At 44.5% G+C, this 15,723-nt stretch overlaps 1 protein-coding gene across 1 annotated transcript in view; it reads left to right on the forward strand.

Annotated features, from left to right (window-relative positions):
- Positions 1-15,723, forward strand: part of COL27A1 (collagen type XXVII alpha 1 chain) — a 582,809-nt gene that overhangs the window by 502,741 nt on the left and 64,345 nt on the right. Inside the window, exons 47-48 of the mRNA XM_082264626.1 lie at positions 3,064-3,171; positions 3,260-3,367. Of these exons, the coding sequence (XP_082120752.1) occupies positions 3,064-3,171; positions 3,260-3,367 (216 nt within the window). The remainder of the gene's footprint in view (positions 1-3,063; positions 3,172-3,259; positions 3,368-15,723) is intronic.

Consider the following 15,723-nt stretch of genomic DNA (forward strand, 5'->3'; position numbering starts at 1 on the left):
ATGTTACAGGCTTATTCAAAAATTGATTCAATTCTTTATTTTCCTTTAAAATTCTACAAAAATTCCCCAAATTGACAACAGGAAAGAATTTTTTTTTGAAATCTTTACAAACCTTTTAAAAAATAAAAGACTTAAAAAAATCCAATGTACACAAGTATTCACAGCCTTTGCTCAATACTTTGTTGAAGCACCTTTGGCACCAATTACAGCATCAAGTCTTTTTGAGTATCATGCTACAAGCATAGCACACCTATTTTTGGGCAGTTTCTCCCATTCTTCTTTGCAGGACCTCTCCAGCCCCATCAGGTTGGATGGGGAGGGTTGGTGAACAGCCATTTTCAGATTTCTCCAGAGATGTTCAATCGGGTTCAAGTCTGGGCTCTGTTTGGGCCACTCAAGGACATTCACAGAGTTGTCCCATAGCCACTCCTTTGTTATCTTTGTGTGCTTAGAGTTGTTGTCCTGTTGGAAGATGAACCTTCGCCCCAGTCTGAGGTCCAGAGCACTCTGCAGCAAGTTTTCATCAAGGATGTCTCTGTACATTGCTGCATTCATCTTTCCCTCGATCCTGACTAGTCTCCCAGTTCCTGCTGATGAAAAACAACCCCACAGCATGATGCTGACACCACCATGCTTCACTGTAGGGATGGTATTTGCCAGGTGATGAGAGGTACTTGATTTCCTCCAGACACAACGCTTGCCATTTAGGCCAAAGAGTTTGATCTTTGTTTCATCAGACCAGAGAATTTTGTTTCTCATGGTCTAAGAGTCCCGCAGGTACCTTTTGGCAAACTCCAGGTGGGCTGTCATGTTCCTTTTAATGAGGAGTGGCTTCTGTCTGGCCACTCTACCATAGAGGTCTAATTGGTGGAGTGCTGCAGAGATGGTTGTTCATCTGAAAGGTTCTCTTCTCTCCACAGAGAAACACTGGAGCTCTGCCAGCGTGACCATCAGGTTCTTGGTCACCTCCCTGACTAAGGCTCTTCTCTACTGATCGCTCAGTTTGGCCAGACGGCCTGCTCTAGGAAGAGTCCTGGTGGTTCCAAACTTTTCTATTTACAGATAATGGAGGCCACTGTGCTCATTGGGATCTTCAATGCTTCAGACATTTTTCAGTACCCTTCCCAAGATCTGTGCCTTGATACAATCCTCTCTCAGAGGTCCACAGACAATTCCTTGGACTTCATGGCTTGGTTTGTGCTCTGACATGCACTGTTAACTGTGGGACCTTATATAGCCAGGTGTGTGGATTTCCAAATCATGTCCAGTCAACTGAATTTACCACAGTTGGACTCCAAGTTGTAGAAAAACCTTAAGGATGATCAGTTTAAACAGGATGCACCGGAGCTCAATTTTGAGTATCATGGTAAAGGCTGTGAATACTTATGTACATGGGATTTTTTTTACGGTTTTTATTTTTAATAAATTTGCAAACATTTCAAACAAACTTCTTTCACGTTGTCATTATGAAGTGTTGTTTGTAGACTTTTGAGGAAAATAATGAATATAATCAATTTTGAAATAAGGCTGTAACATAACAAAACGTGGAAAAAGTGAAGCGCTGTGAATACTTTCCGGATTCACTGTATACAGCTGTCTTCTCAGACACATTTTAAGTGGCTCTAAAGGCTCAAGGTTTTTTTTTTTAACCTTCATGCATTCTGTGCATGAAGATAAAAAACCTTCTCTGTGCAGCATCCCTCCAGACCCCCCCCCCTAAGCCCCGGTTCACACTTGTGCGTGTGCGGGGTTCGCATGTAATGTCGGAGCGCACTGCTCCGACATTACATGCGATCGGCTGTGCGGTGCGAGTTTAGCCATACAGTTTGTATGGCTAAATTCGCACCGCAGCCGCACCAAACACGCACAGGGACCCTTTTTTCTAGCCGCATCAGGATCGGATCGCACAGCGGTTCACACTTGTGCGATCTGATCCTGTGCGAACTGCACAATCGCACTGCGATATGCGATCAAACTGGGGGTGTCGTTAAGATTACATTGACACCCCCAGCATATGGCAGTGTGAACTGCCGGGGGTGCGTGTGCGATGCGGGAACAGGCTGCGGATTCGCAGCCTTCCCGCATCGCATAAATGTGAACCGAGGCTAAGACTTTCTCATCAGTCCCATCTCGACCCAGCAATGTGCACAAGTTTCTTGGCTCTCCAGGGACTCTTCCTCCTCATTGGCTGAGACCATAGCGGGAGCCATTAGCTCCTGCTGCTGTCAATCACAGCACCTGAGCCAATCAGGAGAGGGGGGGGCAGAGCTGCGGTTCTGTGTGTGAATGGACATGGAGGGCTGCAGCTCCCCAGCGAACCTGCTTAGGTGCCCCTATTGCAAGCTGCGTGGTCTAGGGGCACTCGGCAGGAGGGAGGGGCTAAGAGTGACGGTGAGGGATCCGAGAAGAGGAGGACCGGGGCTGCTCTGTGCAAAACCGCTACACAGAGCAGGTAAGTATAACATGTATGTTGGTTAAAAAGAAAAAAACCTTTAATATCACTTTAATGTCCTTTTATTTCCTTTTTTTATTATTCCCATTTCAGTTTGCTATGGTCCTGTATGTTCTTCAGAATCCTAAAAGAATATGAGATAAAATTCTGTCTTAGTACATACTGTAGATGGCAATCTGAACACGTGCTTTGCCCATGCAAGTTCACTTGAATGGTAGGGGCCACCAGCTGGGCATACTTACCTTACTTTAATTCCCATACTGTCCTGTGCACCTGCTGGGAAAAAGGGAGAGTTAGATCCTTGTAAGCTATAATTCCCTCCTCACTTCCTTGGTGCCTGAGTGGCCAACTGACAAGCACTGTCACATTGGCGGGAGGGGAGTGAGTCAATTTTCTCACATACATAGAAATATTAGGTAATTTTCTTCACTCCTGGCAGCTGAATGGGGAGGCTGGGGACTGAAGAGAAAGGTGAGTATGTGCCCCTAGTGGGGCCACCTTTTAAGTAAATCTATTGTTTTGCCCTAAATAAGGGAAGTACAGGTTTGTTTTAACAATCTAGCAATGGGTGAAAACTTGAAATCTTTAATATTGATTGACTTTATTTTTAGGGAGCTGTAGGATTGGCTGGTCCTAGGGGAGTGGTAGGAAGACAAGGCCAAGAGGGTCCTCCTGGACCAGAGGGAATACCAGGGAAAGATGGCAGTGTGGGGATAAAGGTAAGTGTGTGAATTTCCCAGCAATGAACACCAAGAACACTAGTCATAAGATATTTTGTATTTACCAGAATGAATTGTTCCTTTTCAGGGGGAACAGGGAGATGATGGGGAAATTGGCCCTGATGGCTTGCCTGGAAAGCGAGGAAACACTGGCGTGCTTGGTTTACCTGGGGCTCAGGGACCCATAGGACTCAGGGTAAGGATTTCAAGCTTACACCAGGACAATTAATCATATATTCTTTATGTTAAAGTGGATACCTTCTGAACATTGCTAAGGAGTGTAAGATGATTCCAGGTCTGATATTCAATACTATTTGATGGAGTTGGGGATTTATAAGATTCCATAAATACTGTGTGTCTAGGGGAATGAGGCAATTTCTTTTGGCACTGAGAGCTCTGCTTAGATACCTGAGGCAGTAACTAGTGTCAGGCTTAGGGGTCCAGTTTTTTAGGGATTAACAGTTGGGGTATTTAAAGAACCTCCTTCCTTGGGGGGTGGCCAAAATGTTGTAAGCGTGAAGTGCAGACACCTCTTCCTGCAACAGTCTTCCGAACCTTACTGTCATGGCTAAATGCTGGACCATTCTGCAAGACATAGAGGTAACACATGGGAAGTGTTGGAGCTTGCATCCAAGTGGGGGGTCAGCTCTGATGCCCCATGAAAAGGCTGCACCGCTTCTGCCACAGACATGCCTAAATGATTCCTGGTGAAGAAAAGTAAAAAAGTCTCCACTGCTTACCTACTGAGTGCAGGATAGAGACAAGGACAGAGCACAGGCCTCCCCCCAGCATGCATGGTGTAAACTGTGTCTGAACAGAGGCCAGTTCCATGCACCACTGGAGACTCGCCTCCCCCGGCCAGCCCTGATTGAGCTGTCCCAGCTCTCCCCAACCGCCCCCTGCTGACCAAGTCGGGAATCCAGATTCGGCCAGTCAGTAGAGAGTACCCGGAGCGGAGCTTCAGCCTGGAATTGGGGTCAGGAGGCAGCCAGGAAGATGGATAGAGGGAGCGATGCCTATTAGCTGCACCATGGGCTTCTGGTTTGTACTTGCCCCCTGGGCCGAAGGTTGCCAGTCAGCCCCTGGGGGTCAGCAACCTGTGGATCGCAGACAGGTAACTGGTAGATCACCTTCTCAGCTTGCTGACCTGCCATCCCAGAGCATTGAACAGAGTGCTCTGGGATGGCAGGAAAGTTGGAGCTGTAAAAGGGAGCAGAGGGACTACTTGTCCCTTCCTACTTGTAAAGTTGGAGCTGTAAAAGGGAGCAAGAGCCACATAAGCCAATGCCTCCTCTGTAGTGCTGGCTCATGTCCCATGCGGAGTGATACCAACTGCACTTGATCTCTAATCCCGGCTCGGGGTCTCCAGAGTGGTGCCATCAGCAGGAAAGAATAGATTTTCAGGTCAGCAATACACTGGGGATAATAATATAAGGCTGCTTTCACACTGATGCACTGCGGTTTATCCACACCGCAGGTGCAGTGCAGTGTACCTGCAGCTTTCCTGTGGGTTTGCTGTGCTTAGTCATGGACTTTTATTATATTCTGTGGGTTTGGTATACTTTCAGAAAGTGCCCCACACCTGTAAGATATAATAGAGGTCTATGGCAAAGCGTAGCAAACTCAAAAAAGTTGCAGATGCACTGGGCTGCACCCAGGGTGCAGGTAAACCGCAGCGCAGCAGAACAGTAAGGGTAATAGTAAGGGTTAATTTACATTTGGAGTTTGGGGGGGGTAGTAAAACCCCATAGTTAAGATGTGTTTTTATCACCCCTGCCCCAACCGCACCCCCTTTAGCTGCAGTGGCCAGGGGTGTACACGTGTTTCAGCCACAGCAGGAGTTATACTCCCTGTCATGCAGTGTTGTGTTGCTTTCTCACTGCCTGCTTTAACCCCTTGGCCCCTACAGAAGCATACAGTTGTGGGGCACTTGCAGAGTGGCCCCATTTACTTGAATGGGTCGCGATTGGCAGGCAGTAAATTCCACCAAAAGCAACAGGGGGCTTTATTCCTTCTTCGGCGTGTGTACACCTTTGGCTGCTACCTAAAGTCAACCACAGGGTTTACCACCCCCCAAGTTTGTGTGAATGACCCCTAATGGTGCCACTGCCGAATGCAACTAAGGGCCCATGCACAAGTGCAGAAGGCACTGCTGCTACTCTGAAAAGCAATCCAAGTGTGTTTGATAGGTGGTGAGGAAGCGATAGGTTGCCTCCTCACCACATGATTTAAACCCATGATTGCTGTACAATGCACGTGATTGCGAACAGTAGTATGGCAATTAGATGTTTAAATTGGGTGTGAAGGGGCGACACTGTGCCCAGTGATCTTTGACTTTTCCCATGTTGTTCAGGTAGGTCTCCACCATTTTTCAGGTGGCCTACCCCTGCTCTAAGCGCTCATACTTTAATTATGATGGCCAATAAGAGTATGCAGTCTGTAAGAAGGAATAGGCAAGTGGCCTCACTATCAGAAAGTGATTGGATATTTGATGAGTTTATGAGAGGTGCTGAGGAACATTGTTTCCCTTTCGTTCATTGATGGGAACAGCTGAGATCTTGGTCTCGGACTATTGAGTTTATAGGACACTAGGCAAAAAAAACATCCTAGGGATGGCCAAACCCTCTATTTGCTAGAGGCAGCTCCGTTTTTAGCCTACTGTCTAGGAGTAAGAACCTAAGCTCAAAGGGAACGGATATTGAGGTGACAGCCAGAGAACTAAAATATTCAGAGGGGAGTCAAGGACAGCCCTGATACTTTCACACTAAAGTTTTCCTTTGGTAACCACAACACCTGGGTGAAGCCACTGGACTGAATTGAACAAGAACCTAGTACAAGACAAACCACAAACAGTCCCCCCACTCTACCATATTTATTTATTGGCAAATCTTGCAGGATATATATATATATATATATATATATATATATATATATATATATATATATATAACAGTCTGATTAAGTGGCTGCCTATTGTAAATGTTCAATGAATGGCCTTCAGTTTGTTTGGCCTGAATCTGATTTGCTATACTGGTAAAATGACATGATGTATTTTTCTGTAGCTTGTTTGTTCAATAATCTTTGATGAAATGTAGTAAAATATTAATAACATGTCACAGAATTAGATAGCCCAACAATGAAAGCTGTACAATTGTTATATACTGTCAACTGTCACTTTATGACATTGTCAGACAGCCATAGTATCATGTTTAAATTCCACCTTTGTGTTGGTTGGGCCTTGTATAGAGAAGTGAAGAAAGAAAGAGCGAGTGCAGACATTAAGGATATGAGTGGGCATAAGGGTGTCAAGGGAAGAAGTACTGTGGCCTATTTCATTAAGTATATTAACCCCTATGGACACCTGCTTTGCCCCGGTAATGTCATATATTGTAGAGTATTGCTCAGATTGCAATTTTCTTTTGACCAATCTGTAATTTTCCAGGATTCTCCCACTATTCCCTAGACAGCATGAGGTCAGTTCAGTATATGCTTAATTATTATGTCTACTCTGTTGATCCAGGTGGAGCCAATGTCTGACTCATGTAAACGTTAAACATCCATTATGGACTCCTCTGAGGTTTTAGGCTGCATTTTGCCCAGTCTCAACTGGTCATGTGACCTAAAGAGAGCCAGAGAGTCATTGGAATCATCCGAATTTCTGAGCATTAGAGAATGCCAAAAGAATCCTAAATGAGTTGCTAGCTGTGACTGTCTTTGTATCTGCTACCCTCTAGTGGATGTTGTCTGCTACACACAGGGAATCCTGTTTTAATAGGATTGTGTTTAATTCAATTGCTGTTGGAAAGTTCATTCAATTCCTCATAGATACATCATTACAGCTCGGGTCTGGGCTAACCCCCTTGGAGTTAAACATAAGCCGTTCCATATTGTGAAGCTCTTGCAGCTGTCCCATCTTGACTGCAGTGTTCTCTGCGGGACCCTCTTCTGGCTGGAGGTGTGTGAACAGCTGTTTAGGGCTTGGGAATGACTTCTTTGGCCCTAGATAAATGACTGGTTTTATTTCACCTTCTATGCACTGGTGTGTTGTTTTCTTGCTTTCTGGGTATATCAATGGGATATTGTATTAAGTTCCTTATTTTGCTTCTCAATATTATCCAGCTGTCTGCAAGATACAATCCGTACAACTCTGCTTCTCCATAGAGAACCAGTACACTCTCTGGCATACCTAGCCGTATGGTAAACGGCTCTGTCTATTCAGATTAGTCCATTGTCAAATCAAATTGCTTTTGGTACCCAAAGTAAAATTGTTAAAATTTCTGCTGCTTGCTTTCAGGGCTTCTTTCTCTAAATGCAACTTCCTAGGGAGAAATTAAAATGGCAGGCAGGGAGGAGGGGAGTCGCTACTCCTTCAGTTCTTTGTGTCTATTTCAGCTTAAGCTATTGTGGTCTGTAAACAAAACCACCTTGGAAATTATCTTATGTATTTGTTTCCAAAAACTAATCAGGTTTTGGACCACTTTTTAAAATTGTATTAGAAAGGTGGATCTTGACTTTAGAAAATAAATTATATTTATTTATTTTAATTTAGGCAGTATACCCACTAGTCATCAGACTGTGTAAAATGCATATGACCAAGGAGAAACGCATACTCTCTCCTCATATGTCACAAGGCATGATTCTACTGGGCTGGAAAAGAAATGCCAAGCTAAAGGTTATTTTTAGCACCTGAAGTATTTATTCTAAGTAAAGTTCAAGTTGTAATTACCCACATATGTAGCAAATGTAATAATGTGCTGAGTGCACATCACCTTGACAAGTGGAAATTTTAGACAAACAAAATATCAATCTAGCAGTGTATGTAATCCTAAACTGTCCGTACATACAGTATTACAATGTACAGCATTGCACAATCTCTTTTAGATCTGCCAGCAACTATGTAGTGCCTCCTCGATTGGATATACAGTAAAGTGAATTAATCCCTCAAGCTGCCAATACATGGATCGCAATTCAATCCATGTATGGGCAGGCTGATTGTACAAGATGTTGATCTACTGATCGACTTCTGTACAACCACCCTGTCAGGTTTTTCCTAATTGATCAGTGCTACCTGGCTATAGCTGGCAGCACTTATCACTCACTGTATTCTGACAAATGGGAAGTCTCCCCGCTGTCAGATAACAATAGCGGAATGGGAAGGGATCCCCCATCCTCGAGTGTTTGGAGGGGGGAATCTGGTCATTTTTTTTTTTATTTTATTCAACCCGCTGGTTAGGCTGCATAGTTAGGCTGCCTTAGTTACCCCTTGGAGCCTTAGCCTTTTTCTGACATATGTTGCTTACAAGTTAAAATCTGTATTTCTCTGTCGCTCATTGACAGACGTAGTCCTCCTTGATTAATATCAACTCGGGTTATACTGCCCTCTACAGGAGTAGGACTAGGCAGAAAAGAAAAACGTTCTGGCCACACCTTAGGGGCAGTCCCAGAGGGTATATCCTCTCCCTCTCTGCTACAGGAAGTCAGTTTCCTTTTTTTTTAAAAATTGCAATTTTTATTTTTCTTAGCAAGTGTCTTGTATAATCATGTACCCTGCCACACATGTATCCCCACCTGATCCCCTCGAGGTGGCTGCAGGACCCTCCAGTTCCTCACAGAGTATTGATGCATTATCAGCAGTTTTGGAGTCTTTGGTATCCTGGGTGGAGATGGCCTGTCAGGGACGGGGGTCAAGAAAGCGACCCCCGCCTACCCCTATTTCATCTGATACTTCAGATTCAGATTCTGAGATGGTCATTGCAGCTGCAGGTCCCCCTGCTGGGGCTGTTGTCTCATGTAATGTCTCCTCAGATAGTGAGGAGGATGTTTCTACCTCCGCCATAGCACAAGAAGAAGCGTTGGTGGACGCACTAGTTGTGTCTGTCCGGGAAACCTTAAGACTTGAGGTTACACCGGCAGAAGTAAACGAGATGGAAATTCCTTTTGGTACTAGTAAGCCTACCAAGACGGCGAAGGTCTTTCCCTTACCCAAATGTTTTGGTAATAAAATTAAAGAGGAATGGGATCATCCGTAACGAATCCTTACTATTTCCAAACGCATTGCTAGACACTATCCGTTTGAGGAATCCCTCATTAAAAAATGGACGGTACCACCAGTGGTGGATCCACCGATTTCCAGACTAAATAAAGCCACTGTTATCCCGTTGGAGGACGCTCCGTCCTTTAAGGATCCGGTGGATCGAAAAGTGGAAGCGGAATCCCGCACTGTTTTTTCCCTGATAGGGTCAACCTTTAGACCAGTGGTTGCCATTGGTTTAGTTTCACAAACATTGACAGAGTGGGCAAAATTGCTACGCCATGACTTAAAGGGGAGAGGTATCCCCCCGGCAGCGTCTGATTTGATGGAGCAAATTATATGAGGACTACATTTCGTCTGTGACGCAGCCCTGGATGCTACTCCCTTGTTAGGGCATGCATCGATGTCAGCTGTAGTCCTCAGACGTGTGCTGTGGTTAAAGTGTTGGTCGGCGGATCAAGGTTCCAAGAAAGCTTTGGCTAATCTCCCTTTTCAGGGGGATCGCCTATTTGGGGCCACCCTAGATGAGATCATAAAGGATGTCACTGGGGGCAAGAGCACTTTTTTGCCACAGACTGCTAAAGCTAAAGGACCTCGTAACAGGTGAGGACCTTCCTTTTCCGCTCATAAAAGGTTCGTTCGCTCCGCCGGGGCGAGCGTGAAGGGCAAAGCCCCTTCAGGAGGTTTCAAAGGGCGCTGGTCGGGTAAACAAAAGGCCGACTCAGCCAAACCTGAAGATAAAACTAATACAGCCTGAAGGTGCGCCCCCCACCCAGCTCAGGGGTGGATGGACGTCTTCACCGGTGTTTAGATCCAGGGCCTTCCTGAATCCCGGACTAAGGGGTTCAGGAGATCATACGATCAGGATACAAGATCGAGGGTCGATCACCTCTACCGGTGCAATTCTTCCCTGCCAACATTCATATGCTACAGGGAGCAGTAGTTCCCATTCCTTGAGCAGAACGTTTTCTTTACTTTTTCCAAAGATCATTCCCAGTTCCCTCCAGGAATCGGATCCGGTTGAGCAAGCGGACCAGGGAGTCTCTGGTCCGGTGACTCCGGTCTCTAAAGCTCAGCCAGGAAAAGTTATCACTTCCGATAAGAATCAAGTTTCTGATAAATGTGTGGGAACTGATCAGACTTGGTCTGATTGCCTGGACCAAACAGCTCTAGGGCAGCCTGGTTCAGATCCAGTCAGACAATGCCATGGTGATGACTTAGGTCGATCACCAAGGATTTCACCAGCTGTGTCTTCAATAGGGCATTTTGGAGGTGGATCGGTTGGCATGTCGGTTCAACAGGAAGGCGCGGAGGTTGGTAGCTCGCGCCCGCGATCCTCTAGCGGACGCAGCAGACGCGCTGAGCGCCCCGTAGGGGCAGTATCAGCTACTGTATGTCTTCCCCCCTCTCAAGTTGCTGCTGAGATTTCTCCGCAGGATAGAGGTGGAGGGAACTCCAGTAATCCTGGTAATTCCGGGCTGGCCTCGTCAAGCCAGGTACGCCGACTTGGGCAGACTAGTCGCGGACGCTCCTTGGAGACCTCCTCTCAGGGAGGATCTGCGGTCTCAAGGACCGATCTTCCATCGTGCTTTACAGTCGCTGGCTTTAACGGCCTGGCCATTGAGACCCAGGTACTGAAGGACAGGGGATTGTCAGCTTCAGTTATTCCTACTCTAATTAAAGCAAGGAAAGCGACTTCCAGCAAAGTCTATTATCGCACATGGAAGACTTATATCGCGTGGTGTGAATCTTTGGGATTTCCCCCACGTAACTATTCGGTGACCCGAATCTTGGCTTTTCTGCAAAAGGGGGTTGAGCAGAAACTATCCTTGAGCACTATCAAGGGTCAGGTTTCAGCGTTAGCAATCTTCTTTCAGAAGCCTCTGGCTACTCATTCCTTGGTGCGGAATTTCATCCAGGGGGTGCGGCACTTGGCTCCGCCAGTGCGCGCGCCCTTACCGCCCTGGTATCTTAATTTGGTGTTGTCGGTTGTGCAGAAACCTCCCTTTGAAAATATTAGGGAGATTCCCTTGCTTACATTATCCCAGAAGGTGGCCTTCTTGGTGGCTATCACTTCTGCACGCAGGGTGTCAGAACTGGCTGCATTATCGTGTCATTCCCCATATCTGGTGATTCATAGGGATAAGGTATTTCTTCATCCGAAGCCATCCTTTCTTCCTAAGGTGGTTTCAGACTTTCATCTGAATGAAGATATTGTGCTACCTTCCTTGTGTCCTAAGCCCAGTCATCCTCGGGAATGTGTGTTGCATTCCTTGGATGTGGTTCGGGCAATCAGGGTATACCTGAAGACTACGGAATCGTTCCGTAAAACGGATTCACTTTTCGTGATCACGGATGGCCCCAGAAAGGGGTTGCCTGCATCTGCCGCGACTATCTCCAAATGGATTAGGCAGACGGTGGTACAGGCTTATTCTATTAAGGGTCGGAATCCTCCGTTCCCTGTTAAGGCGCACTCCACTCGAGCGCTCAGTACTTCCTGGGCCTACCGCCATCAGGCGTCAGTGGTCCAGGTGTGCAAGGCGGCTACCTGGTCGTCGGTGCATACCTTTACAAAATTTTATAAAGTTGATGTGATGGCATCGGCGGATGCCTCATTTGGCCGCAAGGTTTTGCAAGCCGCAATTTGAGGAGACCGGTGGTCTACCTCGAGGGTTTTTTTTTTTTTTTTTCGTTGGAATTTCAGTTGAGTCTCATCTTTTGATTGATGAGCCTTTAAAACTTCTAGTTGGCACCGGTTGGGCCTTCTAGATTGGATTTTGATTTCCATTTTCCCACCCCTCATTTGTGGTACTGCTTTGGGACGTCCCGAGTTGATATTAATCATCGTCTGTCAATGAGCGACAGAGAAAAATGGATTTTTGTAAGATCTTACCGTAAAATCCTTTTCTCTTAAGCTCATTGACAGACGTAGTACCCGCCGCTCTGTTTTTGAGTTGGGTTGGGTTAAATTCTCTAAACACTGCTTTGTGACATAACTGACTTCCTGTAGCAGAGAGGGAGAGGATATACCCTCTGGGACTGCCCCTAAGGTGTGGCCAGAACGTTTTTCTTTTCTGCCTAGTCCTACTCCTGTAGAGGGTAGTATAACCCGAGTTGATATTAATCAAGGAGGACTACGTCTGTCAATGAGCTTAAGAGAAAAGGATTTTACGGTAAGATCTTACAAAAATCCATTTTTATTACTAGAAAATTATTTAGAACCCCCAAACATTGTATATATTTTTTAGCAGAGACCCTAGAGATTAAAATGTCAATTGTTGCAATATTTTATGTCACACGGTATTTGCGCAGCGGGACTTTCAAATGCAACTTAAAAAAAAAAAACAGTCAAATTAGCCCAGTTTTTTTGCAAAATGTGAAAGATGATGTTACACAACGTAAATAGGTACCCAACATGTCACGCTTTAATATTGCACACAATCGTGGAATGGCGACAAACTACGGTACTTAAAAATCTCCAGGGATGGGGCGCTTTAAATTTATTTTTTTCTTATTTTATTTACATTTTTTTATTTTTATACTGTCTATTTTAAAAAAAAAAAATTGATCACTTTTATTTCTGTTACAAGGAATATAAACATTGTGACCATAATAGGCAGTGGCAGGTACTCTTTATGGAGGGATCTGGGGTCTAAAAGACCCCAGATCCCTCCTCTGCACTTAAAAGCATTCAAAACTCCAAGTTTGGTTGTTTTGAATGCGGCCGTTTTTTAAAAAAAATCTGGCCCCTTTAAGGCTTCAGTACCCAGAAGTGATGTTATGACATCGCTTCTGGATTTTTACATCAGAGACTTGATCAAAAACAAATCCGGTTTGTTCGGGCCTTCTGCCGGCTGGTTGCTCGGGTCTCTTGGTGGGACGGGAGACCCAGGTGAGGCGCGAAAGGTGGAAGGAGGGGGTACGTCCCCTCCCACTCCTTGTAATGACCACCGACCACCGATCAGCTGCCCAGCTGCATTGGTTGTCATTACAAGTAAGCTGACCGTTGGCTCTAAACAACGGTCCCGGGGTAATGTCTCTAGCTGCAGGGATCACCCCGGTACAGCCCGCTGAAGCGGAGGCTGCATATTTGCGCCCATTGGCGTGAAGGGGTAAAGGGTAACTCCATGTTGATGGGGCAAATATAGCATAAAATTACCTTTCCAATCTGCAGCCGTTGTCATTTTCTGAAAATGCAATGCAATATGGCTACTTGGAGCTGTTTTGTACACAGAATGTATACTGACCACACCCCAGAAACATAATTTCCTGCTTGTGTGATTGGCTCACCAATTTTCCCAGAAGTCTGCCTAAGATACAAGTCAGATTTCTGGCATCCCTTGCAAAACAAATTGCATTTTCGGTGAGATACTGCCAATAGGAACACGTCTAAAGGGATGCAGGCCCAGCAGATTTCCTCATTAGTGCTTTGCAGCTGCACAGCTGATTGACAATTATGAAACCACTCCTATTAGACCCACTCAGCACAGAGGAACTATACATCTGCATTATCCCACAGTTCACCACATAGAATCTCTCAGCTGCACTGCAGTGTGAATGGAGCACAGAGAAAACAATTGTTTACTATGTGCCCTGAGCAGTGACTGTGAACAAGCCTTTAATTCTAACTGGACTTTCAGTTTAAATTGGCTAAATACATTCAAGGTGCATCAATTTAAAAATGTATAAAGTCTTACGTTTTTTTTTATGAAGTAACCACAGCCTGATTAGAAATACTGATCCCCTTTTGGCTTGCTGCAGAGAAGACCCTTGTCGCTCTGTGTGTGGAATCAGCGGTTTCAGGGAACATTAGCTCAGCTCAGTTCAGTTGGACATGTGTTATAAAAATAGTTGACATTCAAGACATTACAACTTTACGTCAGTGCAAAATTTCTGGTTATTGGCTGTACTGACAGCAGCTGGCCACCTGCGGGAGCTCCAGTTAACACAAATTACCAAAAAGGTCTAATGTCTGTTAGAAACAGAAAGAAAGACATTTGTAGAGGAAAGCTTTAATACACGTTTAGCCGAGTATCCGTGCCATGAAGCAAGGTGCGAATGTTTACCTTAAAGGTGCCTATATATACCCAGATTTCATTGTCCAATACCCTGCTGATTGCAAAGTGCCATTGCAGACAAACCATTTTTTCTAGTATGAGCGTGGAAAGATTAGAACCCCAATCAGGTTTTTTATTTTTGCTTTAAAAACTGTAGGTGGGATCACTTGATCCATATTGTGGAATAAAGTGACTCTGGTTAGACAGCTTGTGAACAAGAGGGATGTTTTAAGTTGCCTTGGATTAACTACAAGTCCAAATGTATGTACAGGTGCATCTCATTAAATTAGAATATCATAAAAAAGTTAATTTATTTCAGTAATTTAATTCAAAAAGTGAAACTCTTATATTTTATATACATGCGTTACACAAAGATTGATATATTTCAAGCATTTCTTTTTTAATTTTGATGATTAGTGAAAACCCAAAATTCAGTATCTCAGAAAATTTAAATATTATGCAAGATCAATTAAAAAAAAAGGTTTTTTAATACAGACTTTCTGAAAAGTATGTCCATGTATAGTATAGCATGCAGTCAATACTTGGTCAGAGCTCCTTTTTTGCATTAATTACTGCATCAATGTGGCGTGGCATGGAGGCGATCAGCCTGTGGCACTGCTGAGGTGTTATGGAAGCCCAGGTTGCTTTGATAGCGGCCTTCAGCTCTTCTGCATTGTTGGGTCTGGTGCCTCTCATCTTCCTCTTGAAAATACCCCTGTGGAAACTTCACACTGGACCTCATGCAACTTGGATTCTGTGCCTCTCCAATCTTCCTCCAGACTCTGGGACGTTGATTTTCAATTGAAATGCAAAATTTTCCACAGTCAGTGATGATTTGGGGAGCCATGATATCTGCTGGTGTTGGTCCACTGTACTTTATCAAGTCCTAAGTCAGCGCATCCTTCTACCAGAAAATTGTAGAGCTCTTCATGCTTCCCTCTGCTGACAAGCTTTATGGAGATGCTGATTTCCTTTTACAACAGGACTTGCCCAAACTGCTAAATATACCAATACCTGGTTTAATGATCATGGTATCATTGTGCTTTATTGGCCAGTAAACTGACCTGACCTAAACCCTATAGAGAATCTGTGGGGTACTTTCAAGAGGAAGATGAGAGACACCAGACCCAACAAAACATCCTCAAAATTAAAAGAAAGAAATGCTTGAAATATATCACTCTGTATGTAAAGCATCTATATAACGAGTTTCACTTTTTGAATTGAATAAATGAAATAAATTAACTTTTTGATGATATTCTAATTTTATGAGATGCACCTGTATTTTATCATAGAAGTTCAAAGACAACAAGCCAACGTGTTTTGGAACTAAAAGCCATCATAAGAGATTGAATTCGGTCAATTTTGTGAAAAATATGCTCAGAAGTTTTCAAAGGCACCCATGTTTCTGTCCTCAAAGGCATTCTGTAACGTGTCATAGTGAAATTCCAGCTTACAGCAAACTAG

Source organism: Pelophylax lessonae, assembly GCF_965119305.1.
Source record: "Pelophylax lessonae genome assembly, chromosome: 7".
Taxonomy (NCBI): Eukaryota; Metazoa; Chordata; class Amphibia; order Anura; family Ranidae; genus Pelophylax; species Pelophylax lessonae.